The sequence below is a fragment of the Pongo abelii genome, chromosome 1 (genome assembly GCF_028885655.2).
Source record: "Pongo abelii isolate AG06213 chromosome 1, NHGRI_mPonAbe1-v2.0_pri, whole genome shotgun sequence".
NCBI classification, from domain to species: Eukaryota; Metazoa; Chordata; class Mammalia; order Primates; family Hominidae; genus Pongo; species Pongo abelii.
This window is the reverse complement of record NC_071985.2, coordinates 129,978,638-130,006,277: the sequence shown is the minus strand read 5'-3', so window position 1 is coordinate 130,006,277 and position 27,640 is coordinate 129,978,638. Positions and strand designations below refer to the sequence as shown.

The 27,640-nt window shown below is 33.0% G+C and overlaps 1 protein-coding gene across 2 annotated transcripts in view; it reads right to left on the bottom strand.

Moving 5' to 3' along the window:
- Window positions 1–27,640, bottom strand: part of COL11A1 (collagen type XI alpha 1 chain) — a 243,381-nt gene that overhangs the window by 68,132 nt on the left and 147,609 nt on the right. For both annotated transcript variants that reach the window (XM_024230767.3, XM_054530629.2), the window contains exons 36-41: window positions 27,583–27,636; window positions 22,958–23,011; window positions 18,220–18,273; window positions 15,387–15,494; window positions 14,908–14,997; window positions 14,594–14,647 (exon numbers count right to left, since the gene is read on the bottom strand). In XM_024230767.3, the coding sequence (XP_024086535.2) occupies window positions 14,594–14,647; window positions 14,908–14,997; window positions 15,387–15,494; window positions 18,220–18,273; window positions 22,958–23,011; window positions 27,583–27,636 (414 nt within the window). The remainder of the gene's footprint in view (window positions 1–14,593; window positions 14,648–14,907; window positions 14,998–15,386; window positions 15,495–18,219; window positions 18,274–22,957; window positions 23,012–27,582; window positions 27,637–27,640) is intronic.

Genomic DNA, 27,640 nt, shown 5'->3' with positions numbered 1-27,640 from the left:
ACACAAATTTCTCCCTGTATTATAATGAACTGGCAGAATATAATCCCTAGACTAGTGTTTCTTGAAGTTATTTCTAGGCTTTTTTTCAAATGTGCTGAACCAAGTTTTCAAAATAAAAAAAATGGTTTCAGAAATTCTTTGCATTAGAATACACACAAAATTTTTTACAAAATAACATTTGATAATCACTATCCTAAAGTGTGGACGTTTTCCCATAGATAAGCCATTAAATTCAACTTAGAGTTCTATAGGACCAGTGGGTCTTATGAACACTGATGAGATCATTTGAATCTGATTAGGTTTTTTAATTTTTTTAACTGAGTTTCAAAAAAAGATGTAATGCTTTTAACTAGTTTGCTTTTTTAAAAAAACCTCATATATATAGATTTTTGAAAATAATCACATGGATACTGCCTTTATAGTAATTATCTGTACCAACAATTTAAGGAAACATTATTAAAACAAGAATAAAAGAAATGCAAACATACATACTAAGTATTGTAAAGCTCAAGTATAATCTATTTCTACTTCCAATTTTAGTTAATAAAAGATAACAAAAAATTGTCTTTGGATTCTCAGAGGGGTGATTAAATTACAATTTATCTTTTTATTTTATGTTTAAACTAAATGTAAAATATTAGAAAATATAATTGTTAGTATTTTTTCTCAATAATTAACATACTTAGATAATAACATCATCATTTCAAAACTCAGAGAGAAAATTATTTATAAAAGCTGGAAAATATATTACTTTATGTTTTCTACTATTACACTTACCATATATTAGAAATCATTTTATTATACAAATTTGCATTATTGACTTTGTTCTAATTTGTATTTTTATTAACCAAGAAACTAATTACATGTGATAAAAATGGTAATTATACCAACAACTTGTATTAACATAATGCTTTACAATTTACAAATCAGTTTAACTTTCATCTTATTTTATTCTCATAACAATTCCAGGTAGTTTATAGAGCTGTTGTAGCATCTGTTTTAAAAATGAAGAATCTCTGGCTCAAAGAAGTTAACCATCCTTCCTGTAATCATATAACTAGTTAAGAGAACCCTGAGCTTGGACTCTACTCTGATTTCTTGACAAAACCACCCATTGGTTCTTTCTAATGAGGACATCAATGTTTGTAATTATTGGGTATCTTAAACTTAGGTGATAGAAATAATTTGGAGAGACATTCTCAAAAATATAGTTAAGGAAATTGTGAAATTTGAGCTTGATATAAACAAAAGTGGCATTTTTGAGCTGTGAGTAAGTAGATATTCAAAAACTAATCTAGGGAATATTCTTATATTGCATAATAAATGAGTTGTATGTAAACTCTATTTTTACCAATGAAGTATTCCAAATACTAAAGAGGAGGCTACAGTTATAAGAGAAAATTGCAGTTAGTACTTTTTAGATAATAAACATATACTCTTTTGTCAACGTGTTTTTTTAATTTAATAATATTAAAATATTTTATGAATAAAATAGTCAACCACAAGTTGTATTACTGTTAACCAGGTAACAGACTCCTGTTGAATGATTCTAGAAGTCAGTGCAGAAGAAAAAATAATAGAATCCTCCTACTGTTGCACATTCAAAATGAGCAACCCTAAGAGTAAAAACAACACAAATATTTGCCTCTAATTCTTTGAGAGGGAGGTCAGGAAGGAAGAAAAAAGTATAGGAGGTGGATAAGAAGAAGAGCAAGAGGAACAAGGTCTTTGCATTGAGAGGAATGCAAAGGTGTCCCTTGAATTACTGAAAAGAGAGGGAAGAAAAAAGTCAGTAATAAAAGTGCTCCTTTTTTGGTAACAGAAACACATCAACAGAAGACAATACATGATGCAACTAGGGTTATTCTATTCAAGTTAAAATTAATACCACTAAAGATAAAGCTCCACTAATCTGAAAAACTGATTTATTGAGGATCAATTTACATATAAGGTTACTATATTACAATTTTGTTTAGTATTTCACTTCTAACCCTCACAAAATGATTGCTACCCATTAGTTTTATCAAATCTAGAATAAGCATTCAATTTAACTCCTGCAGTATTTTATTTGTAATTGGCTATACAAAAAGAGGTGCGATTTTAATTTGTCAGGCCATAAAATTTTTCTCTCTTTAATCCTGTTTAAATCCTAACTGTCTAAAGAATACCTTAGGAAGATATCACACTAGGCTACGGTGAAGTTGATGGGTACTAGACTAGAATGAAAAAAGGGGAGAATCAACAAAAGTTTGAAATCCATTTTAAGAGAATTAACTGACTTGCAATTATTATACCTACTAATTAACAATTATTGTGCTAAGTGCTTTGCATATGCAATATAATTTTATTGCTGTAGGACTTGTATATTTTTAAGTTAAAAACCATAGACTCAAGGTCTGTGTGCCCTAATTCACTACCAAGTTTTTTCCTACAATACTTAGCAGTTTATAAACGGTGAAAACAAAATTTCCTTGACTCATTGTACCCATAAAACTCATGGGTACAATGAATTGTGCTAAATTTTAATAAATGGAAGTAATATAGCCACTTCTACCAGAACAAGCTCATATTGGTTGAACATTCTGTAAAACAAACAAAGAAAAAACTTAAAGGAATTGATGAAAATGCTTATCTCCTTTATCCAAATAGTCATTCTCCATCATTCATTTAGTTCATTTGACCTTTGCTACACAATTCATTAGAATGTCTGCTCTTGGCCGGACAATGTGTCTCATGCCTGTAATCTCAGCACTTTGGGAGGGCAAGGTGGGCAGATTGCTTGAGGCCAGGAGTTCAAGACCTGGACAACATGGTGAAACCACCCTCTCTAATAAAAATACAAAAATTATCCGGGTGTAGTGGCATGCACCTGTAGTCAGCTATGCAGGACGGAGGGTCACCTGAGCCCAGGGAGGTCAAGGTTGCACTGAGCTGTGATCATACTGCTGCACTCCAGCCTAGGTGACAGAGCAGGACTCTGTCTCGAAAGAAAAAAAAAATTCTCTGCTCTTTGTCATATTGTTTTTAAGTTCATTTGAAATTTTCAACAACAAAGAACTGTTTTCAGTTTTGGTAATTTTTCAACACATTTCACTGGAGACAACATGGTACTTTTTCACCAGGCTTCACTCCTTATTTCAGAGTTCACCTATGCTGAACTCTTAAATAGTGTGGGTTAATGCATCTTTTTGAGAATATATTTATCCTCAGTCATCCTAGAAAATATTCAACTCACATTCTTAGAATTTTTTTTTTACTTTATATCTTAGCATTCTACTTTGAACATTATTTTCTCCTAAAATACTACATCTCTCACTGTCTGTCTAACACAATATGTCCATTTTCACTTCTGAGTATTTGGTCACACTTATCTTCTGACATGGAAAGTCTTTGGTATTTTCCTATACTACTACAATTCCAGCCTTTTTTTTTTTTTGACCCAGGTCAATAACCATCTGATACAGTTAGGCTTTGTGTCCCCACCCAAATCTCATCTTGCTTTATAACCCCCATAACCCTCATAATCCCCACCTGTCAAGGGAGAGATTAGGTGAAGACAATGGAATCATGGGGTCAGTTTCCCCCTTGCTGTTCTCCTGACAATGAGTGAGTGCTTATGAGATCTGATGGTTTATAAGGGGCTCTTACCTCTTTGCTCGGCACTTCTTCCTGCTTACTTGTGAAGAAGGTGCCTTGCTTCCCCTTTGCCTTCCACCATGATTGTAAGTTTCCGGAGGCTTCCCCAGCCATGCTGAACTGTGAGTCAATTAAACCTCTTTCCTTTATAAATTACCTAGTCTCGGGCAGTTCTTTATAGCAGTTTGAAAATGGACTGATATACTATCTTACCAAAAAATTATATTTTCCTGAGAATTAGAAGCATGAGATCCTTCAAAGTATTTCTTATACACTGTCTTATAGAACCTAGGTTCTCTACCATTATTTTTGGAGTGAATTAATGCAGCACTTGGCACTACATTCTGAGTAGTAAATGTCTCCATGTCTCAATTCATTAACAAAGAATAATATATTGACTGTATGCATTAAATAACTATAATGCATTTGTATTTTTATTATGTGTGCAAACATGTTGAACATGTTAAAAATTTAGGCGTCAGGCCAGGCATGGTGGCTCATGCCTGTAATCCCAGCACTTTGGGAGGCCAAGGCGGGCAGATCACGAGGTGAGGAGATCGAGACCATCCTGGCTAACATGGTGAAACCCCGTCTCTACTAAATACAAAAAATTAGCCGGGCATGGTAGCGTCTCTACTAAACATACAAAAAATTAGCCGGGTGTGGTGGCAGGTGGTAGGTGGTAGTCCCAGCTACTCAGGAGGCTGACACAGGAGAATAGCGTGAACCCGGGAGGCGGAGCTTGCAGTGAGCCGATATCGCGCCACTGCACTCCAGAGCCTGGGCAACGGAGCCAGACTCCGTCTTAAAAAAATAATAAAATAATAAATAAAATAAAATAAAATAAAATAAAAATTAGGCTTCAAATATACACACAGGTATTCAAGAGAAATTTTTCAAATTTGCAGGAAAATTGCAATAGAATGTATATTTTCCCTGTAAGAAATGGTTTCAAAATGAAAGAAAATAAATATTACCTTAACTGGATGCATTATGATTGGCATGTTATATGAAAATAAGCCATGGCTTTTACTTATGAAAATAATGCTTATTAAATTTATATTGAAGTATGTTTATTATTTAAAATTGATTGAAATATTTTAATAATTATTTTAATGTATATCAAGAAGAGACAGAATGCTGATTTGACTATGGCAATGTGTGTAGTTTGTAGATACTGTATACTTTTTTTTTTTTTTTGAGATGGAGTCTTGCTCTGTCACCAGGCTGGAGTGAAGTGGTGCGATCTTGGCTCACTGCAACCTCCACCTCCTAGGTTCAAATGATTCTCCTGCCTTAGCCTTAGCCTTCTGAGTAGCAGAGACTACAGGCACCTGCCACCACGTCCAGGTAATTTTTGTCTTTTTAGTAGAGACAGGGTTTCACCATGTTGGCCAGGATGGTCTCGATCTCTTGACCTCATGATCCGCCTGTCTCGGCCTCCCAAAGTGCTGGGATTACAGGGGTGAGCCACCGTGCCCAGCCAGATACTGTATACTATTTTTTATTTAAAAGCTTCACTGTTTTAATTCCTCCCTTGGAGCATTCATAAGATTAAATTTTAGATTGTCATCTTGCTTGTGGAAGCTGCATTAAAATTAGTGTCGAGAATATATTACTTTTCTGTAGTTAAAATATTGCTCATGATCTTGTCACAGCTCATAAACTTTGAAATAACAGATGAAAACAAGAGGAGACTTTTGGAATGTATATCCATGCCCTAAAGTACAACCGCAATTTCTTTTTCTATTAGTTACTTCAAACACTCTCAAAGCCTAGATGTTTGTAATAACAGCATGCTCTGCTATAATTTTATTTTGTATATCTATAAATGAAAAGTGAAAATCTCTGATGGTACCTACCCATCAAGCAAATAACATAGCAAACTTGCAAATCTTATTTAAATATTCTCATGCCAACTTTGAAAGAATAAGCCTATGAATCCTTTAATCTCAACAGAATCACTGGAGAAGTTCTATTTTTTAAGCAAAAATTTAAGCCCAATATGAAAAGAAGGTCCCATTTACACATTCAACTGAAAACTCCATATTCAACACTAATGAGAATCTATTCTCTTGGGACACTTGACTGTGAATATGAAATGTATTATGGCAGGAAGCAGCCCTTGAGAAACTCACATTGTGTATATACTTTTTTTGTTTGCATAAAGAGTAGGCATATATAGTGAGACATTTTTGTATTGCTGTACAGCTGGCTAAAGAACAAGGGACTTTATAATTGTCAGATAAATAAACTATTATATCTAAACTGATTGTCTTTAAGCATAGGTAAAATAGATAATGATCAACTTCACAAAGGTAGAGGTTTTTGATTTTTCTTTTTTTTTTCTTTTTTCAATGATCTCCAGCAGTTTGAGAAGTTACTGGCACATAGTATGCCATAAATAAGTGTGTCAATTAAGTGTATGATCTTTCCCTCTCTAGCACTGGAACCACTAGCTTTCTGATCTGGAGCAAACTCTCTATGGGTCACTTTTGTTGCCATAGATGGAGAGAAATAGTTTGTCACCAGGTTTTTGTGATGTTTACTATGATACATCTAAAGTTATTTGAACAATGCCTGTCATAATGGAGACAGAAATAGTTTGTCATCAGGTTTTTGTCATGTTTAATATGATATAACTAAAGTTCTTTGAACAATGCCTGTCAAAAAGTATAAATGTAATAGATGTTAGAGAACTGTACATGAACAGTTATATATTCCAAAAACAGATATAAAATCTCAAATAATTGTAGAAGTAAAATTTTACAGAAAAGTAAACAAAGATCCAGAAAATTATATGGTATATTTAATACATTAATAAATTAATATCAAAACAACAGGTATAAAATACCCTGTTAAAAGAAGGGTAGGGCTTTTTCCACATAATATGGTATTGTTAATCCTAACTTTAACTATTTGTATACTTGTCTCTCTGCAAGAAGGATAGATATTTTACACATTGAAAATGCTTAGCTAGAAAGAACTCAAAGGAGGGACTAAAAATTATAGCAATATTATTTTCTTAATATGTGATTTAAATGACAATAAAAATATGTTTCCCAAAGGCAATAATATCTGTTTAATTTCATGAATTACAATGACCATAATATCGTAAGTATTCTGTTATTTCGGTACTAAATATTAAGAACTATGGAAAACATGCCATTTTTCTCTTCTTTTGAAATGAAAAGTGAACATTTACATGCTTTTAAAAAGGAAGAATTTACATTTCTCTACTTAGTTACCTTTCTTTACTTGTGTATTAGCTTTATCCCCTTCTGCAGCCCTTCCCCTAAATCCTGCTGCACCGTCATCTAAAACTTACAATGATAATGAAACAAGAAGCAATAGCATTGGTCTATATTCCTGGAGCAATGGGAATAGAAAGTATTTCCCTAATCCCTCACACAGATGAGAACACCAAAATAAATATTTTATCAGTTATTTTCACTAGATGTTTCATATTCTGAGTAGCATTTGTAAAGTAAATGAAAGTGATAGACAAATTACCTCATCAGCATTCAGTTAAGATGCAGCCCACTAGAGAGAAAAATAGAAGCATAAACACATAAAGCACTTACGAACCAGAGCTATACAACTAGAAGGCAAAAGCATGTCTGCTCTGTCTTTTTAAGAAGTTGACCTTCAGCCAGGCACCTTGGCTCACGCCTGTAATCCCAACACTTTGGGAGGCTGAAGCGGGTGGATCACCTGAGGTCAGAAGCCCGAGACCAGCCTGGCCAACATACTGACACCCCGTTTCTACTAAAAATACAAAAAATTATCTGGGTTGGTGGCAGGTGCCTGCAATCCCAGCTACTTGGGAGGCTGAGACAGGAGAATCACTTGAACCTAGGAGGCGGAGGTTGCATTGAGCTGAGATTGCATCACTGCATTCCAGCCTGGGCGACAAGAGCGAAACTCCTTCTTGAAAAAAAAAAGAAGTTGACCTTCACGTCAAAACTATGAAGTACTTTCACTGTCTACATGACATACATTTTAGATTACATGAACTAAAAATTCAGATGAACTATCAAGCATTATCAGAATTTAAAGCATAAACTCTGATGATCAAAGTCAAATCAAATACCTCAGATTTTGATCACTGGTCCCCATCACTATTGCTACATTTATCTCATCGCTAGTTGGATGTAATCATAGTCCACTAAGGTCTACCTGGGTCACAATGGAGAAAATGGGCTTTATCTTAAAATGTATAGAGTCTGACTTGGCATGTCAGTACATGACATCCTTTTAAACTTGGTTATTCCCTCGCTTGAAGAATAAGTAAAAGCCAAGGAAAAGAAGGTTCTCAGAAATAGGATGAAGAAAAAAAAATAAGAGAAATAGGAATTATGATAGGAAGAGAATGTGAACTCGTAAAGAAGCAATGAAAAGAAGAAGAAATAATAAATAAAGAGGAAAATAAAGTCAGAATCATGGGGGGATGGTCACATAGGAGGAGTCACAGGAAAAGAGCAAAGACTGCTATACCGCACAATTTGGAAATATTGCACATATATCCTGTACCAGCTATCTGGCTCCTCTCATATACTTTCTGCATATTAACTCCCACAACTCCTGGTGATAAAATATACATGTGACTGTAAAGATAGAAGGTTTTTACTAAACATACTACTATATTTGTTTTAATCTCATTTTTAGATAAATAACTGTTGTTAATGAGATTGTTCTCTACCATAAAGAATATCTGGAGGAGAGATTATTTAGGGAAAATATCTTTTCCCTAAATATTATCTTCCTTGATTTTGTTTTATAAAAATATATGCAGTAGGTGAAAGCTGAGAATTTGTTGCATGATATATTAACATATATGTGTTTACATACATAGAAAACATTTACCGTTTATGTTCATCACGCAGAAAAATGCTGCACTGCCTTTCTCTTTTGATGTTCAGTCTCTTGCTACTTTCTATCTTGTGTGTGCATGAAGACAACCATTTAGTGACTACATCCCCTGAGATCAGAAGACATGCCCTGGATTTGATTGGCATCTGTTACCAGTTCTTGGATACAACATCATGTATACAGGGAATACTTGGTTTTCCTAGACTTTAAAATCCCAACGTCACAGCACCGTATTGGTATAATTTTGTCATAAGTGGTAGCACGACAGAACATTCCTCAGTATACAATAACTCCCAGGACCAAAACCTTTAGATAACCCTAACCTTGAAATACTAGTTCTTTACTAAGAGGACAAAAAGTGATGAGCAGTTCAAGACTAAATTTAGCACACAAAAAGGCTGCTTTTCATAGATAAAACTGGTTTTTATTTACAGCTTCAATTCAAACATAATTCCCTTAGGCAAAAAGCATTGTTCTCACCTTTGTGTTTTCTTTTCTTTTAGCATATTCTTATTATTTACTATGTTATTTTATCTGCTCTTTATCTGTCCTCCTCAGTAAACCATAAGCTCTTTGCAGGAAAGTCCATTTTATGAATCAATATAACTTTAGTTTAATAGATTGTCTGATATTTTCAGGTATTTATTTCTTTATGGTACTTTCACAGAAAAAGACTTATAGCAGCTTAAATAGTAGGCATAAAATATTAGACACTATAAATTTTAAAATAGGTAAGCAAGGAAAACAGGTAAGCAAATAACTTTTTATTGAAGTAAAATGGAGCCAGTAGTATTAGTAAACTAAAATGCATACCAAGACCAAGGATTTTTCTAACTGTAGGTTATGATCCATGAGTAGGTTATGAGATAAATTTCATAAGTCTTGCCCAGTATTTAAAAATATTAACTATAACAAAATGTAATAGACAATATTAAAGTATATCATAGGTACTTTTTATAGTAAGTTGTGTTCAAAAAGTTTTTAAAATAGTTATCAAACATTATCTTCTGTACCGTCTCTATTTTGACTCCATTATTTCTGTAAGCCAAAGCAAAAAGAATTCTAAGCTTCGTAATTCAAATTGACTAAAAAAAAACAAGCCAGTTAGGTGTTCGAGAAATAACAAAAAAAAAAATTTTTAATATTCTATAAGAAGCATACTTGAAAAAAAGAAATTGCAAATATTTTTAAAGCTATGGTTAGCAAGAGATTTCTTCCAAGGATATTCATAAAGATGACCCTGTATAAAGCAATATCCCATATCTTCAAACAGATCTTTTTAGTTTATTTGCTTTACAAATAAAATTTCTCTAAATATAAGTCAATGACATACACCTAGACCTACCCGAGTACAGTACATCCACTTCTATGGAGTGTCATAATAACAACCTATGCTTCAAACTAAATGGATTATAAATAAAGACAATAGATACTAAATATACTTATAAATGAATGGATAGAACACTTGAATGGATACATTAGAATTAAATACTATATTTGTTCTTTTTGCAGATTAGAGTCATATAGTAAGGATACAGTGCATAAGCTACATAATTGGGACACATACAAACTTTGCAAATATCACTGTGAGCAATAAGGTTAGCTGATTAAAGCTCTGCTTAGGACTTTTAGTTTTAGTTCATCAGTATCCTGTGCAATAAGGGAATTTATTATTTCCCTAGCAATCCAGAAATACACAGCACAACTACATTCTTTATGAATTGCATTATAGGAGAAAGAAACTAAGAGTTCAATGGTATTCTGACAAATATCTTGTCATTAAAAAATCACCCTGTATATTAGTTTAATCAGTTTCATCTTTGATTCATTCAAAATAAGCAATAGTTATAGAGAATATGTAGTAATATTAAAGCCGAGGTAGTTGAAATATTAACTCTTCTCACTTTCTTTTGACAAAATTGTTCACAGAGATTTAGAAGGGTCAAGATGACTTGAAAATGAATTTATGTCAAGTGCTATCATGGATTTTTGCCCAGATAATTTGGGCAAGCTCTATACTTCTTCAAGCCTCAGATCTTTTGTCTTTAAAAATGGAATGATAAACTAGAAAAAAAAATCTACCATTCCAAGTTGCAAGAATAAGAATAACAGATATAAAATACCTAGCATAAGAGTTGAAAGAATAAACACTCAATATTACTTCATTTCCCTTTTCTATTTCCTTTAGACTTCACATTCTCTTCCTCAGAACTCATCACTTTGCTTTTTCCTTAATACAAATAACCGCTGAATACTCATCACTCTGTTTCTGTGAATTGCCGTCTTGCACTTACCATTACTTGGTCAATATCCTAAAGGTAAAGTTAACATAAGTTTGATATAAACTCAGACATATGCATTATAAAACCAATTTTTAGAAGATGTTCTTATGCCTTTATTCCTTATGACTCAGAATTTTATCATTTCTCACCAACTGATCAAATACTTCCCTTTAATATTTTGCCATCACCTTTTCTATTAACATTGCAAAGCAAAACTTGTTACCTTTTAAAGAAATCCCTACTCCTGATTCTTTTTTTTTCAATATTAATTGCAAGGGAACCTCATAGTAAGTTTTGAACCTCAAAAAATAAGAATTGACATTAATTAATTTTCTAGATAAGTTATACTTCACATCTATAAAACCATCCAGTTTTTGTTTTATCTGTCATTTGGAATAAAAAAATTCAAAATCAAATTTTATGTGATGTAATCACTTTAAATGGAGTAAACTAAGGCTGGCTCAGGACTTGTTATGAACTGAATAATCATCATGCACCGCTTCACTAGATTCTGCAGCAATTAAAACAATAGTATTAGGAACTAATAAATGTATATGGTGTCTTCCTTTTAGTGAATCCTTTTCCAACAACTTTAGGGAATAATTTTAATTGGTTGATGTTTGCATATTTGATTTGTGAATATAAGAATGGGTATTAATTTCAAATAAACACAGTGAGCATCTATCAAGCATATCTATTAGCAAAGTATAAAATCGTTTGTAATTTTTTGTGACTGCCAAGAGGTTTTAAAAGTTTTTGTGTGTGAATATTTCTGGTTTTTGTTTGTTGTTTCTCTTGATGAGGTAAAATTTTTCTAGGCATGGAAGGCATCACCAAACTGTCATTCTCTCAAGGACATAAGCTTGAGGTCATTGTTCAGTTTTCATTTGTCCTCACTGCCCACATCAAATCTTAGTCATAAATCCCACTACCTCGCCCCTCCGTGTTTGCTACATCGGCACTGTCCTTGGATTCCACATTGCCCAAGTCATCGGCTCACTCCGATGTTGACATTGGTTGCTGGACTTTTGTGATCTATTCTCTCCTATCTCTGTTATATATTAAACGTCAATGACAGATTTGTTTTCTTAAAACTTCAATTTGTTTACTCCACTTGCTCTGTACATTTCAAATATTCAGATGACTACATCTTGCAATTTCAAAGCTTCAGTAACTATATTACATGTTATATTAGTGATTTAGTTTTTTATTATGTAAAATAGCAGAGTGCTTGGATGCTAGCAAGAATTCAACAAATGTTAGTCCATCTCCCAAATTTTGTCCCACTTGGGCAAAAACAGATACTAATTAAACATCACATCTCTTTCCTAATATTTTCTTGCTCTTCAATGATTTTGTAATCTTCGGCACTCTGTGAAGCCAAGTTCAAGGGTGACCTTTTCCACATGGCCCTTCCCCTTATTTATATACTCTTTCTACCTCCCTCATAGAATTAACATTTATTGTTTGTATGTCATTAGGCATTTAATCACCAACCAACTTACAGTGCTATTTAGTCTTTGGTGTATTTCTTTTCAAAATTGTTTATCCTGTTTTATCTCAAAGAATATCTACTGTGATGTTCAGTTGCATATAACAAAGTAAGTAATAATTGTCAAATACACAATTGAAGCCAAACAAATAAAAGTACATTTAATGTTATTCTACATGTAACTATACATTTTTCAGTTAACATTTTGAAAATTGTATCCCCTGGACATAGTATGCAGCCTACAAATACACTGGTTTCAACTGTTCCCAACCCCTGAGACAGCTTCAGTGCTTGGTTCCTAAAAAATAACTTAAAACAATTTAATCCTTGCAGTCACAACTCAGATGATTAGTTCAGTGTACATTGTTCTTAAAACATCATTTATTCCTATAAGATATCTTCAGAATCTGAAGGTCTGGTTAAATGGATTGCATTTTACTGAAATTTTAGAAGATTCTATACCCAAATAAGAACTTTTGTCTTATTAAGTTGTTGTTCCTGCTAATGCTACTGTCACTAACTTTTGAGGATATTAGAAAATGTTCATAATTTTATGAACTGCAGTGCAAGTCTAATACAGTTATCAAAATATATTTTCTTTAAAAAATATCTTTACCACACTTCCATAATTATCTCAATGTTTGTGATATGATGTGAGTGAAGTAAAGAGTAAGTATCACGTGAATCAATCTGAAAAATGATACACTTGTTGTACTCCCAATATTAAGTAATGCTATATAAACTTTATTCCAATATTATATATTCATAATAATTCAAATGGGTAGGTGTGAGATGATTACTGTGCTTCAGGCACCGTATTGTGAGTAACCAAAATAATACAGGAAACTCACAGCCTAATGCGAGAGACAGCCAACTATATTCCAATGTAATTTCTAAAAATGGAGATATAATAAAGGGCACTGGGTGTGTGTTTGTGGGGGGAGTTTTTACAAATACATGAAATGGAGGCAAATTATCCAAAGATGACTTTATAGAGATTTAACATTTAAGAGTTATCTTTATGGGTGAGTAGGATCTTTGTCAAGTAGAGAAAGAAAAACTGGAGTTTCCTGGAGGAAGGGGAAATGTATACAGTATACTCTTTTCAAAATAGAAAAGGTCATGGTTTTAAGAAGCAAGACAACATTCAATGCATTAAGTTGGGTAAAATTAAAAGGGAGGCACGAAGGGAAAAAAAAAGGACTATAGCAATTGGGGTTGAACTATGAAGATGACTTGCTGGCTAGGATAAGGAGCTTGGTTTCCAAAGGCAGTGTAGAACTATAGGATGGGTATGACAGAGGAATGCCATAGTTAAGGATGTATGTTAAACTAGTATTCTATAGGTGAAACTGACTGAAGAGGATAAGAAAATGAATCAAAAGATAAGATGCTATTAGTCAAAGAGAAAGGAAGAGGAAAGACTCTGAACAAAATGGTGGTGGTAGAAATGAAGAAAGGGGAAAAATTAGTAAAATATTTTGGAAGCAGAACTAATAAATATTGTGTGAAAAGAAGTTGAGAGGGCCTTTAAGGCCACTTTCAGCTTTTTAGGTTGGTGAAATAAGAAAATGAGAAGAAGACACAAAATATGGCAGTTTGGCTGTTATAGTGAAATTTCAGTGTGTAGATAAGAATAAAGGTGAATTTATTAAAAAATGAAGCATACATTCAATTGTTTTCTGAGGGATTGATATGTATCTCAAGAAAAAAGATGAAGTAAAAATCTGGTATTTACTAATTTGCCAATTATTTCATAATGTTTTGATTAAATAAAGCAATATGCATAATATATAAGATAGTGCTTATGGGTTTTATGCTTTTATGCTTATTTTTTTGTATCATTAACAAATTCAAGTCTCATCAAGTACTTATAAACAAATTAAATATGTTTTATAATAAATGAATGATAGAATATAATTTATAAGAAATCAAATCCTATTTTATAGGTAATTTTAAAATAATAAATGTAAATGAAGTAAAAATTTCAAACTACAGCCTCTCCAGGCATTCCGTGACTATGAACTTCTATTACTCATAATGAGGATTTATTTCCTTGGGAACTGTAAGAAGCAAGATATCTCCTTTTACCTCCTGACAGCAGCAGAAGCAAATATTTCCAATCATCCAAACCCTTCTGTTTCTGCATTCATTAGTGCTTGCAATTAGTGGGAACTAGACATTGACTGATTTGATTGACATGTGTTTATTTTCTCTCCCACACACTGTGGAATCACAGCATGAGAGTAATGAAAGAAGAGCTGTAATTCGCAACCATGATTGTCTGGCTATTTATTATCATCATACTTACAACTGGACCCGGTGGGCCCTGGGGACCTTCGCCTCCTTTCAGTCCAGGTGCACCCTGGGAAAAGTGAAAAAATAAAGAAAATGAATCTATATGAATTGACTACCAATAGGAGGAGATATCTGATTAATAAAATAAGGATGTCAGGTAATGTTTATAGACATAACTACATATATACGCATATATGTAATGATAATCAAATACATATGTTTACATATATTCCCTTAATTAGTCATCACTTTTTAAGTTCTGAGAAAAAAATGCTTCTAATAAACAGTTTGAATCACTTGCTTTATCTGTATAGATATTGATTATACCTGAGCTCCGGGAAGACCTCTTTCCCCTGGGAAACCACGTAATCCTGCTGGTCCATCTTTCCCTGAGATACCTTGAGGACCTGGATCACCCTAAAGAATATAATAAACATCCGTCAAGACAGATTAATTTCTACACATCTTTCTACAAACAAAATTGTGATTACCTCTAAACTACTGTAAGTAAAATTTGAATATTATTTAATGATGAGAATATTGGGTGGAATGCCATATGCATGAAAATGAACTACCCACTACCTACATGTAACAGTGTACGTATATTAAAGATTTTATGGTCAATGGAGCTAACAGTCTTATGTAAATGTTGAGCAATATCTTGGAGTACAATAAATGCACACTAAATATTTTCCTGACGCATCTTCTGACATTCATTTAAATGGAATCTGTAGACAAGTGGTGAGTATAGTGAAACATAAATTAAAGTTTTGGGCCAAAAAAAAAATTTCTGAAGCATGTTGTACCTTTGCACCTTCTTTTCCTGCAGCACCAGGAAGACCTTGCTCACCAGGAGGGCCAGGAGGGCCAGGATGCCCACGTTCCCCTATTGGACCAGTCTCACCGGTTGGTCCCTAAATTAGATAAGCAAAATCACTTTAGATTGCTCTTTTATTTTTGGCAAAGATAACACAAACTCAAAAACAATATTATTACATTTACAAAAGTTTATCATCCTCACTTATTCTCATGATGTCCTACAAAACACTTCACGTAAAGCACTGAAAGTAGCATATCAAGTAAGAGTCTAAAAAGATTTTATATAATCTTGGTTAGAATCTGAGTGTAAAAGGAAAGTACATAAATAAAGTCCAAAAAGATGTTTTCTTTGCTTAATACAATAATTTCTGCAGAGTGTGGCCAGTCCAAGTATTATTAAAACTATGATTTTTAATTACAGTTTTATCCCATTCCTTCTTTTTATATGAGGTGTCAAATCAGCTTAGTAGTAAAGAGGCATAGAAACCACATTGGTAGCCACTCAATGAATCACTGCTTGAAAATAAACTTAGGGCCTTGAGAACCCAAAAAGCCAGTGGTTCTCCCTGGAATTTCCACGGACTGAAAATTTCTCTACTATTAATCTATATTCATTTGACAAAGTCTAGGGAATGTGGCATGGGATCCTGAAGGCAGTGAGTATGGGTCGGCAGTTCCTCTCGGCCAAAGGCTATAACAAATGGTCATCTGCCTTAAATTGCAGCAAATGCCAAAGTGAAAAATATCAGGTCATTTACGTGTCCCCTGAGTGGTGCTGTTTTGTGGTGCTTGAGTATAGCAAGCTTTCATGTATAAATAGAGGATGGTGATCAGTTGCTCTCTATCTTAATAAAAAGTAAAATGAAGGATTTAAGTTAAACAAAGAGAAAATTTTTAGGTGCTAAGGTTCTTAAACAGGAGAATGTGTTCCTGCACTTGCTTATGAAGTATAAATTTTTTTTTCCTAAAAACGCAACATATTCTTAACGATTTATCTTGGATAAGGTATATACCTGTCCCAATTTGGGTATACATTTCTAGGTTTAAATTTCTTTAATTATGTAATTGCTGTAATTTCTTAACTTAACATTAATGTGTAAACATTTATCCAAAACATGATGTTTTCTTAACTATCTGAACACCAGAATTTGAACAGTAAGGAATACAGAATTAACCATCATTGAACAGCTATCACTGAGACAAAAATGATCAGAGATTCACATAACTGTTTAAAGAAAAGGGTGCATATTCAGTATTACAATCTATATTATTCCCATTAAACCAAATCTTTTGTCTTCACATGAAAGTATGGCTACATTTAAAATAGGCTGTTGGATTTTTTTCTCTTAAAAAGGACCAATAAAAAATGTAATTCAACGAAGGTGCATCTTCAGTAAAACACCCAGTATTTTTATGCCTTCATGTAAGCAGGGGAACAAAAAAAGAACACAAGTCTCAGAAGTTTTAGATGACCACATTGAACATAATTGTATTTTTGAGAGATGTGAGGTCCTAAAATATTCAGTTACACTCCATGATGTTTGTATTTTAGTTAAGAGTCTAATTCCATTTCTGTTTATGGATATTAAGTATAATAGGAATAATTTTTCTGGTTAAATTTTCTCACAGAAAATAGTTACAAAGTTGTTTTAAACAGAAAAAATAAAAGTATTTTTGGAGGAAGCTTTCTAATTACTGAGAAAGTATATATAATGTTTTAACTAAAACTGATAAGCAGTTAAAAAGAAGCCTTTAGCACAAGTAAGTATCCATGTTTACACACTCTGTAAAATAACATAGCATTTCCCTTGGCTCAGGGTTAACCTCTGAAATAAAATAATCAACAAATCCAATGATTCTTCATTTTTGCTTCTGCTATACATATTCCTAAAAACAAGATGCAGTTTTGTTGTTTCTCTAGGGGTGTGTGTGTGTGTGTGTGTGTGTGTTTGGATGTGCATGTGTGTGTGCGTGTGTGCATGTGTGCGTGTATGTGTGTGAGTTACAGTGTTGAGAACTATTTAGAGACAGAGAAAAGACTAAACCAATTAAATAATTAAAATACATATTCACCTGCTTTTGCTCCTTTGTTATAATTTGTTATTAGCAGGGCAAAATTCCAGTCCAGAAACTAAATGTGTTCTGTCCATTCAATATGCTTTGCCAGGGAAGAAAAACATTATTTTCTATTACCAGGAATTACTCTTTGTAGTTATTTTATACTATAACTAAGGATACTGCACCAATTTTTGAGACTTCTTCTGCCACCTATCTTGAAATAAATACTTGTCTTTTCCACTATTTTGTATATCCTCAAAGATAATTAATATTTTATTTCTGATATAATTCATTATTATGAAGGCAAAAATCTTAAGAAACACCTAATATGTTACAATTATTAACATTTTAGAATGTATATTTCTAAATCTAATTTATACTCAAAAACATTAAGTCATTTTATAATTTAAAATTCTAGAAAAAGATAATGGCCCACCTATTTATAAAAAACTTTGTATTTTTATTAGTAGATGGTGTCATAGTCAGGCTTTAGTGTTAAATTCAGTGTGAACTTTCTGATTTACTTTCATTTATTTTATTCTTCTCTTTTATTCTTAAAGGCAATTGAAAAGTTGCTTTAGTTAGGTAATAGTTTGTTGGTTTCATTTGATGTACGAAAGCTGCATATATTTAAATACAATCTGAAATAAAAAATACATCATTTTGAATCATAATAAATTTAGAAGATTTTACACAACTTAGGAAGGTTAAAATGTAAACAAAACATAAATCTTGCTTGGGAAATAAAGCAAAAGAACATACCTGTGGTCCAACCACTCCCCCTGGCCCAGGAGGGCCGGTCTTGCCTTGAAATCCCTAAGGAGGCAAAGTATTATTTGTAAAAGCTACATACAACACAAAGCATAAATCAAAATTCTATGAGATAGCTGAATAAGTCACATTAAAAGAAAGTCACCTATTGACTAAAAATATTTATTTTCAAATGCTTAAATATGTTTAATATGTTAAACTTATTTCAGTTTTCATTAAAATTCAAAATTTGCCATTTCAATATTTCACATGGTAGGGCAATAATTACCTTTAATAAATGAAGCTAGAGTAAAAATGTGTTCTTAGCCCCATTCCACTAGGTCAAACAACATACAGAATTTTAACCCAGTAATGTTTATGGATGAAGTAAATGATGATTTAGACATTCTTTGAAACAGTTTACTGATTGTTTATACAGAGATAAATTGACAGCCTGTGATATTAATACATTTCTCTCTATTGTATCCCAAAAATCTCATAAAACAAGATATAAAAATAGATCTACTAAAATAATGCTTTGCATAGTTAGTAATTATTTTAGCATTTATCAATATTCTTTCTTGTAAGAAACTCAAGAGATATAGTCATAAATGCATTTTGAAAATAATTCAGTCATTAAAATATCATCTGGTTGATTTGAGCAGAATATACTCACTAAATAAAACTTCTGGGCATATATTCTGGTATTTATTTTTCTCTAGGCTGTGGGTTATTCATTCCACATAATTGTATTAAGATAGGTAAATTTCTTACTCATGAGAGTTAAGTTACTTTTAACAGCTGGAGAAGTAGATAGAAAATATTGGGAGAAGTTTCGAAAGAACTGAATATTTTATTCCCTATAACATCTGGGCAGACTGAAAATAATAAGATTAGAAAAAAATGGGTAGGAACTAGCAGTCTCACGTTTGTATCACAATGTTCCCAATAACTATGAATGAATTATTTACAATTATAAAATTGTATAAGTAGGTAAAGAAAAGAGTCTGTAATTATTGCAATTGATGCTACAGGGAAAGGAAATAGAGTTCTTCTATTTTAAAAATCTATTAATTCAGACTTTCAGGGTTCTGTTTGAGCTATCATTATGAATAGCAAAAGCAATCAATTCTGGGGGAAAATGTCATAAAATTTATTTAGCATTTTATAAGCATATTAGTCGCTTAATTTTAATTTTTCTTCAACTAGTTGGTTTGGAAATCTGTTATCAGATTTACATACACAGATACCTAAACACATATATACATGTGTGCATCTGTGTATGTGTGTCCCTGGATTATCTCAACAACCTCCATCACCACAATTGCCATCTGTATGCTGATGAACTCCTCCACTCCCAACTATTTATAAACCTCTGATCAGTATGAGCCCTAAAACTCTCTCAGTAAGTGCCTACTAGAAATTTCCAATTGTATATCATGCTCTCTCTTCAACATTCCTAACATGGAACTTGCTGAATGGATCTTCTCCTTTGGTTTTCCTTCTATGTTCTTCCCCTTTTTAAAGGCATGCTTTCAGATCCCAGACTTTTCTTCAGTGCCCATGCTTAATCAGTTATTTTATCTGAATGTATCACCTGAGAAGCTCCCTCAAATACAGCTTCTTCTCTCTTATCCTAGTAGACCTGTCTTATTCAAACTATAATCACCTCTTTCCTTCACCATTGCTGAGTTTTTCAAATAAGGTTTACTAACTTGTTTACATTAGGCAGAATCATCACCCACAAAACCAAACATAATAAATACTTTTTTTTTTTTTTTTTTGAGACGGAGTCTCGCTCTGTCGCCCAGGCTGGAGTGCAGTGGCACGATCTCGGCTCATTGCAAGCTCCGCCTCCCAGGTTCACGCCATTCTCCTGCTTCAGCCTCCAGAGTAGCTGGGACTACAGGCGCCCGCCACCATGCCCAGCTAATTTTTTGTAGTTTTAGTAGAGACGGGGTTTCACCGTGTTAGACAGGATGGTCTCGATGTCCTGACTTCGTGATCTGCCCGCCTCGGCCTCCCAAAGTGCTGGGATTACAGGCGTGAGCCACCACGCCCAGCCAATAAATTCATTTTTAAACATATAGATGACAAAGTTCTAGCCAATAGGGGCCCAGTATGCACATTCAGTTACTTCCTTTGCTTTGATAATGTATCCTAAATTCTAGCCATGCTGATCTTCCTACCTTTTTCTGAATAGCCACACACCATATATTTGTATGACCTGTTTCCTCTGTCTGGGTTATTCTTCTTCCAATTTTTAATCATTAAATTAAACAGGAAGATATAAAGGCAATTCCAAACTTTTTAAAAAAGTCTTATAAAACATTTTGTCTTATTAACTGTGAAAGCAAGAATCACACACAAAATACTGCAATAATAATTAATTAAATGTAATAGATTAAAAATCAATACTTAATTGCAGAAAGTCTCGACAAAATTACAACATAGATTTGCACTCATACATCCTAAGGGGAGAGAGGAAGTCTTGGCTGCTAGCCCATTTGTGTGAGTGATGGATTTGGGAAAGCTGGAAGACAGCGTTGCCCATATGTCTGCTCATTCAAACCACACAGAGTGTTTGCAAGTATCTAATACATTTGATCTTGGGGATCTTACAAACAAACTACACAGGAAAACTTTTACAGTTCACAATAAGTTGTGCTTGTTCAATATTGTCATGTAATAAGACTACACTTGCCACTTAATTTTAGAATAGCTAGTCAAATTATGTTTTTCAAAGTTGCTGAAAATGGAAATTAATTTGTCATATTCATGGGTAGTTTGAAAAATGTGCTGTTACAATCCAACAGAAATGTGATTCCTATTCTGATAATCTTTAAAAGACTAAGCCAATTTTAGGAACAATACAGCATTTGGCACTATGTTTCTGAGACAAATTTGGGTCATTTCAATATAATAGAAACCATTTCTGAAGCTGTTTAAGGCCATCAGGAAAAATTGAGAATAGTTTCTATTGTACTGAAACAACCCAAATGAATGTAAGATGTCAGAATAAACATTTAATTAATGGATTTCTGACTGGAGATAAATCTCAAATATAATTCAAAAATTTCTCCATTTAAATAAGATAATAAATATATGGCAAAGAATGCCCACTCTAGATTGTGACTCTTGTACGAGGTAATCCTTTGAATCTGGGTCAGCAGAGAACAAAGTGAGAAAGAAAGCTTTGAGGCTATAGAATGAATCACTATTCCCTTAAAGTGGATGTGAAATCGGGAATATAATTTTTTCAGAAATGATCCTGGCTTTTATGTGTGAAAAACTACAAAACAGAAACATTCATTCTAGAAACATTATGCTATTTTTCTTCTATGTTTAAATCTCAATGTTATATGTGATATAATTATTTTCGTTAGAAGTGGAAGCTCCAGATTAAATCATAGACATAAGGGACTTTATAACAGTAATTCTCTACGTATCCTTTCCCCACAAGATATTTTGGAATATTCTTCAGTTATTCCCGGAAAGTTATACAATGACTTCATTAAAAATGATTTGGCTGAAAGATTTGAATGATAATGCATTTGCAAATTGAGTGTTGACTCTCCTTTAGAAAGTTTATTTCTGCTCCTCTTATAGATATCCTTCCCAAGAGGATATCCAAACAGTTTTTTCTTTGTTCTCACTAAATCATATTTCAATTTTGCTTTTGAAATCCAAGACTCCAAAGTTTCTCAACTGGCTAAAACTAAGAAATGGTGAAACTAAGAATTGCCACATGGTAAGCAAGGCAAGAATTGGGTGGCTGCTGACAGATTGTTTCCTCCATAGCAGAAAAATCATATTTTTTTCAGATTTCAGATTTATTATAGTACATTGCTATGCAACTCCAATATGTATTCAGGGTGGCTACCTACCCTAACATGATTTTCAACCACATAGTCAAAGGTAGTCTGCATTTGTGGTTTCCTTGAGAAATCTGGATAAAAGTAATCATTGGTGAGAAGCAAGAATTGATTCCATGGAAACATGCCAATCCATGATGATTTCTGATTAGAATGACAATCCACTGGGATAGCCAGATGTCTGATTTTGAAAGGGGCAAAATAAATAAACTCACCAGGATTCTTAAACCATCACTGAGCTGCCAGTTTCCTCTCTGCCCAAATTGTTATACACATGGTAAGTTGTTAAGTCAATTTGTTTACTGTTATATTCTTTATAGTTTTTAAGTAAAATTTAGTGACCGTTTTTGATTTACTTTTTCCTATTTCACATAGAAAGATGCTTTTGACATAGTTCCCAAACAGTTATAGCCGATGGGTCCAATATCAGCAAATATTTAATCCCTTAGTTCTAGATAAAAGAATGTTGTATTATGTTCATGGCTATTTGTAATCTGTTGCCTTTAGAGAGTGGAGAGATGATGGGTTTGAGTGGACTGTATCTATAAACAGTCTTCAGTGAAATGAGTGAGAGGGACAATCTTGAGGCGATGTCCAAAAAATAATGGTGTCTTCTCCATCAGCTCATCCTTAAAATGCTGCTATTGACAATAAGAACAATCATATCAACTAACATCCTGTTTCCTGAAGTATATTTCTTGTGTCTATTTATGTATTTATATATATGTATATTTCAATAAAAGGCTTAATGGGATTAATTTTTCCATTTTTCTCAATCTAGTAATTGAAATGTTCATAATAAAGTAGCTTTCTATGTATGAACTGATGAGATGCTAGAGATGGAAATTTTTAACAAGAGTAACAAGGTCACTTACAGTCTCTCCACGTTGCCCAGGGTGTCCTGGCAGCCCATCCTTCCCAGGTGGTCCCTGAAATTACAAATATTAAATACCACATGTCATAAATATTTAATTATTTTATAGTCTAAATGTGACATGTTAGAAAATTTTCTTTTCTTTTTATATTTCCATTAGCTATTTTACTTTGCTCTTCTGTTGATTTTATATATGGTAATATGCACGTATATCTCTTCAATGTAATTCTGTAGCTATAACTGAAACCAAAATAAAATAGTTGAACTCCTTTCTGAATATTTTACATTTAAATATATTTCATTTGCATCAATCATTTGTAAAATAATATTTGCAAAGGTTTGTATTTTCGTTTTTGTGAAAAATATTACTTCTTTAGCACTTCACAAATGACTATTTTCCCCTTTTTGGTGATTTGTTCCTAATTCAATTCCCAGTGCATCAAAACTTGGATAACAGAGAGAAATAGTGCCCTCTAGTGGTAATCCGAGCTTCTAACTGACAAGAATGCATAAGAAGGCCGGGCAGGGTGGCTGACACCTGTAATCCCAGCACTTTGGGAGGTCGAGGCGGAAGGATCAAGAGGTCAGAGGATCAAGACCATCCTGACCAACATGCTGAAACCCCGTCTCCATTAAAAAACAAAAAATTAGCCGGGCGTGGTGGCACACGCCTGTAGTCTCAGCTACTCGGGAGGCTGAGGCAGGGGAATCGCTTGAACCTGGGAGGCGGAGGTTGCAGTGAGCCGAGATGGCGCCACTGCACTCCAGAGCGAGACCGTCTCAAAACACAAAAAACAAAACAAAATAAACAAACAAAAAAATCAAGAATGCAAAATAAATACAAACTCATAAAAACAATGGCATTTTATCTCTCAAATTTTTTCAAGTAAAGGAAACAATACGTTATACTCAATTCTAGAAGTTGTCAGGACAAATTTTTCCCAGTAGATTTTCTTAAATGTCCTCTTGGAAGCATAATGTTTGTGAAGTACCGCAGAGCAAATCTGCTGCTATCACTTTCTGTAAAGGATGCTGTCTTTGTCATGGCTTAAGAAATAAATGAAGCAATTAACTAGAAACTTAAAGTGAACAACTCTGTGAGGGTCCTATATTTTAAATACTTAGTAGAAAGAAACTGCTTCTTTAGACTGCCTTATGGATTATTCATTCTACTTAGTAACCATTACGTATCAAGTTCAAATTTCAAAACATGGTCAATGGGTAGAGATAAAAATACTATCACCCTTCTAGATGAATGAAGAAAAATGATTCTTTTAATAATGATATTTTAAATTATAACAGGTACACCTCTCACTGTATGTTAATTATTTAAATAAAATTGTTTTTGAACATCTATTTTTAATATATGTTCTTGTAGAGTGAGTATGAAAAACACTTTGTTCCAGAATATCATTTTCTCAAATAGCTTTCTTCCAACTGAGTGAGACTTTTTCCAGGTTGGCTAGCTACTTCAGGAGAAAGGTTCTTGGTGGTGCCAGAACCATCTCTGCTCCCTTAAGTCATCTGTATTGACATCCTGGGTGCCCTGTAAATTAACAACTCTAATTAAAAACCGTTATGCTACTTCACAACATCATGGCTTGCTCAGTGACTTCTTCAGGTTTTCCAGGGCTACTACTGCCATCCTCTTCTTCAAAAAACAAAACTGGGGTGTTTTTAACCAAGGACCCAAAACATTCTTGGATGTCATTTAATCATGGCTTCTTTAAAAAACATATGTTACGTACCCATGTATCAGTCACTAGGTGTATACTAATGCTAAGACTTAGTTTTGCCCTCAGATTGGAGGTGACATACAGAAATAAGTATTTAGTTAATCGATAGTAGACTTCATTGAGGTCCAGTTTTACAAAATAGCAAATAAAACAATTTCTGTGCCTTATCACTGGTTTGATACATTTGGCAATAAACTTGCTTTCAATTCTGGGCAATAATAAAAGTTTTACAGAGAGGATGACAGCTGAAGGATATCAATTACGTCTGGCTTTTTTTCCCACCATACTAAAGTGCTTCTTAAATGATGTACTTTGCCACTAATACAAGACTTACATTTTTTTAACAAAGCTGTAAATATAAGATTAAATATCTCATATTTGCTGACATAGATAACACATTCATTGAAAAATATTATAATATTTTAAAATAGCCATCTTAGATCTAAGTGATCACATCCTGGGAAGAATGCAACATAATATTTAATGGCTTTCCTAGATAGACTGAGGGAGTAGTGTTAATATACCACGTTAAGAATTGGTGTCATTATCATTTTTCCTGATTTAAGTATGTACTTCTAATATCAAGCAATTAGCCCTAAATAAATATAAAGGCCATAAACTATTAACCAATGAAATAAGCAGACTAATTACCAAATAATTTCATGGTATCTATGTAAAAGTAATAATTTTTTCATCAAAATAGGCTTCCCAGGCTTCCCCTTTGATCTAGTTGGTACAGGACAGAGAGAACAAATTCATCTAAATGAGGGTATGCAGATTTGGCGAGGCAATCTGTGAAAACTTGTAGGCAATTGTTTAAGGATGTTTTCTCACTTCTTATTGGCACTGAGTTTTGACTTCTTCTATTCTAAATAGAATGTTTCTCATACTAGTCATGCTATAATTCTTAATAATTTCAAGTTAATGTGTTTTTTAAATGGATGGCTGCATATTCCCAAAATACGCCGATATGGGCATGATATTAACAGAATCTGAAGGGAATATTTAGATCCATATGTATATATGTCTGTGTGAATATACTTCATATATATATATATAAAATTTTTTCCTGCTATGATGAAGGAGATGAACCAATTAATTTACAGGAAGAGGTTTTTTCTATCTCTCTACCCCAATTTCTTCTTTCTTTATCAAACTGATGAAGCCAATTCTGTCCCAAACTGCATAAAACTGCATACTAGAGAAATGGGGTATTTTTATTTCATGCTCTAATGTTTTACTTGTTAGAAAAACATAGTATAAAATCATTTTGTTTATCAATGAAAGCAATACTCCTTCTTGTCTCTCCTACTAGAATGCATGCTTCTCAAGTGTAGGCATTTATTATGCTTCTGATACCTCTTAAAGACAAAATGCATGCACGATCAATGGCTCAAACCATGTTGAAAGATACATAACACAATGGGCTGAAAAAGTCTGATAAAAAAAATTAGTCAAATGGGTTTCTTTGACAATGAAACAATATTACATGAGCCAAGCAGTTCTCAACAACACATACAAACATAAATGGTACAATACTGAGGTTATATACATCACTAAACTTTATGTTCCTAAACAATGATCTAATATACAGCTTAAAATAATTATAAGAATGTTTATAAAAATATACATACAGTGACTTTTGAAACTGTTTTCATTTATCTGTGAAACTTTGCAGAGTCTTCATGTTACATTTGGAGCAAAACTGACATAGTAGGTAAGCATTATATGCAGGTAGTACCAAGGTTACTTTATATTTAACACTAACCATACGTATCGATCTTTCTATAACCTTGTAATACAGATAACAATACTTTCCTAATATCTTTGCAGTAATAATGCAAAACTCTTCAGTGGTAAAATAATAATTTAAGCAGGGTCTAAAAATTATTGTAAAAAGTTAAGGATTGTCTTAATATTTGACGTTTAATTATTTCAAAATAAATAATTCACCAATATGATTTGTGTGCACATTAAAGTATGGGTAGTATTATTCATCTGGACTAGCACAGAAGTTCACACACTTTAACATGCATCAGAACTGTCTAGAGGGTGTTTTAAAAGATAGACTGGGCCCCTGCCCCTCTCCAGAATTGTGATTTGGTCAGTGAAACAACATTTCTAACAATATCCCAAGAGCTGTGGATGCTGCTGGGCCAGGGACTACATATGAGAACCACTGTCCTAGACAGGTGGGTAAGCCGACTCCCGCTCTCTTAAAGAAACTGAAGAGGTTGCAAAACAAACAAACAAACAAAAACAAAAAAGACCCCAGTATGTTCTATGTCCCCACAAATATTTAAATATGAAAACGAAGTATTTCAATTAACTTTATGAAGATGCTTGATAAACATTCAAGTGTTGCTGTAAACACATTTCATAAAAGGGATAAGATTTAATGAGAATTCTCATTACATTTTCAAAAAAGAAGGGATTATACAGACAGATATAATATTAATATAAATAAATTTTAGCATGACTTAAGTAATATCACAATGTTGGAGGGATTTAGGAAGTGATATTTGAAGGTTATTTTGATGATGGAAGATAAAGATAAATTCTAATATACCAAATATTTAAGAGTTGATAACAATTTGTAATGTCATCAATTATATTCATTGCAGTAAAGGAGCAGCTGAGAGAATGATATTCATGTTTTTCTAGTCTTCGGTATACTATCAAAAAATACCTAATGAGAGATGTTGAAATTATATTAAGAAACAATCTATGAACCTTATAAATTAAAAATGTCTACTTTCTTTGACATCAATTGTAATTTTACAGAGATTTTATCAATATTATATCTAACAAATATATAAATGTAAGCTGTGACTCTCAAAAATGTAAAAATATCAAATGAAGAAAGAGAAAGAGAAGCTCTGACACTTACAGGAGGGCCTTTTGGTCCAGGGAATCCAACTGGACCCTGAGGTCCTTGAGGACCCTGG